At 54.6% G+C, this 3,005-nt stretch overlaps 1 protein-coding gene across 1 annotated transcript in view; it reads left to right on the forward strand.

The window, feature by feature from the left end:
- Positions 1-1,905, forward strand: part of ATP6V0A1 (ATPase, H+ transporting, lysosomal V0 subunit a1) — a gene marked incomplete at its 5' end in the record, with an annotated part of 23,639 nt that extends 21,734 nt beyond the window's left edge. Inside the window, one exon of the mRNA XM_010085017.1 lies at positions 1,812-1,905. Coding sequence (XP_010083319.1) covers positions 1,812-1,905 — 94 coding nt within the window. The remainder of the gene's footprint in view (positions 1-1,811) is intronic.
- Positions 1,906-3,005: the final 1,100 nt, after the last annotated feature.

The raw sequence follows: 3,005 nt of genomic DNA on the forward strand, positions 1-3,005 counted from the left end.
AACCCCCCCCGTGGTGTTCGGGGCGTACGGTGCGCTGCAGCGCTTCGAGGTGCTCGGAGCCACAGCCGACCCTGGGGACGGGCACGCGCCTTTGGGAGCAAATACCCAGGAAGAATCTGCATGAGAGGAAGGTTGGGGTTCCTGTTCCACAACTGACTCTGCAGCCGCTTCCCGCAGGCCGGTGAGCCCGCCTGGGTGTCCCGGCGGTGTGGGTACACTGTGACTGCTGGGTTGGGAAATCCACAGAACCACAGTCCAGCAAACACCGGAACTAATTATTAATGCAAAAAAGCTGAGGAGTGGGTTTTCTTTAACACTGACTGCCAGAAAGCTCTCGAGCCTGTGTATTTACAGTGCTGTGCTGGCTGTCCCGTCGATTCTCTGCAGAACCTGGTCGCGAGACAGACCCCGTGCAGAGTTTAGCGACAGAGCTGGTACACAGCCGGCAATCCTGGGAGCGGCAGCGTCTCCTGCAAAAAAGGACCTTGGTTCTGGGTGTTCCTGTAGACGCTTGCAGAAGCAGCACACAGAACGTTTAAGCCGTGATATTTGGCTAAATAAACTTTTTCGCTAGTTCCCTAACCTTACGACAGCCTCTCCTCCAGCTTCAGGCATCCAGTTGTGGCCAGTTGTAACCGAGGGTGTCCAGAAGGAGTTGTCAGATGTCAGGGCCAGCTGGAACAGTTAATCATCAGGGTTAAAATTTCATTTACAGTGGGTTCGGTGTGACTCAGATGCCCAGCCCTCTGCCTCTGATTTCCTTTCCTTACAGAATAGTTCCTTAGTCACAGGATACTCATGGAGATTATCAGGGTTCCTGGAAAACTGGAGCGTGTTGGCAAGGAGCTCTTCCTCCCACGCGGAAAATCCTGCTCATCGGAGGGATTCCTCTGCAGGGAAGTGTGTGTATCTGCACGAACAGGCAGCAGCAGAGGGGAGCAGAACGCTGTTTTTCTGAAAGTTTCCCTTTTCCGAGCTCTGCTGGGAAATCCCTTTTTGCCAGCTGAAATTCCAGCAGCTCTGGAGTTTGCTGTGATTCCTGATTTGGTAGAAAAAGAATTATTTTGCCTTTTTGTGCTTCATAAAAATACTTCTCCTGAATTGTGTTAAATTGCTCTGCAGTTTGCTGTCACTCGATTCCTACAGAGACTGTGTTTTTAGTGGATCGCGCCATGGAAAGTGTTTCTCATGAGGCCATGAAACGCTGGGCTTGTTTTTGCTGCGAATCATGGGGTGGTTTTTTTCTTTCCAGTTGCTGACCATGGGACAGTTCTCTAGAATAATTCTTTTTTTAAACTGAGTCTATTAGGGGAAGCAGGCAAACAAGGCGAGGCAATGTTCGGCTGGAGACAGCAGGCACGTCTCCAGCTCCGCAGAGTGGCCGCGGGGGATAAACCGAGCGTGCTGGAGTAAATACACAGGAGCGGCTGGCGGAGGAAGTGTGAGCACAGCGTCGTGCGGTTGAGGTTTGTTCTCACTAAAGTGTGAACTCTGGTAATGAGATCTTACAGGAAAGGTGCTGTGCTGCTCAGTGGTACTGCAGGGAGGGGGTTCATCCCGTTTTTGTGCCCTTTTATTGCCCATGGGGGTGGGATCCGTGTACCTGGACAGTTCTCCTCTGCTCTGCTCCAGAAACAGCAAACAAAACTGGGGGGGCTGTGCTGAAAGATACCCTATAACGCTGCTTTTTCTCTTTAAAGCTTTAATTTTTTTCAGTCAATAGTCGTACTGTGGATGGAGTTCTGGCTGAGGGCTGACTCCTATCTGAGAGCTGCCTGTTTGACAAACACTCGCTCTTCCCTCTCTTGCAGGATTGAGTTCCAGAACAAGTTCTACACTGGCACTGGGTTCAAGTTTCTCCCTTTCTCCTTTGATACCATCCGCGAGGGGAGGTTTGACGATTAAGGATCCCCCGCGGGAGCAGTGTTCCACGTCGTGTGTTTGTGGCCAGCCCTCCCCGTGTGTCCGAGTTGCATGTCCTTTCCCCTGGTGAAAATAACTTATTGCAGCACCCTCGCGCGTTCCCGTGGCGCTTCAAAGCTGGAGCTTTGATGTTCTCGGGTGATGAGTGACACTGGATCAAAGAAACTCTTCGTTCCCTACGTTGACCACTGCAGGCACTAAGCGCATGGAGGGCCTGGGTGTGGTGAGCAGTCGTGTGCTTCTCGTGTTGTGAATTCCCCAGCAGGCTCCTCGGGCGTAGGAGGGGACGGCAGCTGTGGCACAGGCACAGGGGGAAAAGTGTCACCAGCTTCAGCTCACACAGAGCTGCTGCTCGGGAGCAGGTTTTTAAGAAAGTTTTCCCTGTGCATCCTCCATGTCTCTGCCTCTGCTTACGCCAAGCACACGCGGGGTCTGAGGAGCCCTCTCGGGGAGAACCGAGGCTGAGTCTCGCCGCATTGCTCCCATGGCAGCAGGGTCTCGGTGGTCTCTCCCCGCAGTAGCTGTTGCTTTCTCTCCTGTGCAAGACGTGAATCCTTTCTGTCCCTCCCCAACGCGCTGTGGCTGTAGGAGCAGTGGGTGTTTGTGCCGTGTGTAGCTGTCGTGTTTCGTGTTGCTGTGGCTCTGGAGTGTTCGTGTCGGGACAGCGTGGAGCAGCAACGAGAATCATCGTAACCTGGGCAGGAAGAGAAAGGCTGCGCGCTGCAGGGCTGTTTGCAGTGACCTGGGAAAGGTGTGTGTGCGCTGCACGGGCAGCGGCTGGGTAACGCCGTGTTTTTGGGGAGAGGCGGCTGCGTGTGTACAGCGCCGTCCACAGAATCAAAACCCAGCTGCAGGTGCAGCGGCAGACCTGCCCCGGTGAAGTGTGTTGCTGACACTGAATAAATGAAACTAACGGCACCGCAGCGTGGGCTCTTCTCTGCCTCCCTCGGCCCTGTCCCGGGGGCTCCGGGGGGAGCTGGACCTGTCGGATCTCCTGCGCTGGGTTCCCGTCACCTTGGGGGCCGGTACCGGGGGCGGGGCGGGGACAAAGGGGGTTTGTGAAAGGAGCCCGGGGTGACCGC

This window comes from Pterocles gutturalis, unplaced genomic scaffold, assembly GCF_000699245.1.
Source record: "Pterocles gutturalis isolate BGI_N339 unplaced genomic scaffold, ASM69924v1 scaffold27580, whole genome shotgun sequence".
Lineage (NCBI taxonomy): Eukaryota > Metazoa > Chordata > Aves > Pterocliformes > Pteroclidae > Pterocles > Pterocles gutturalis.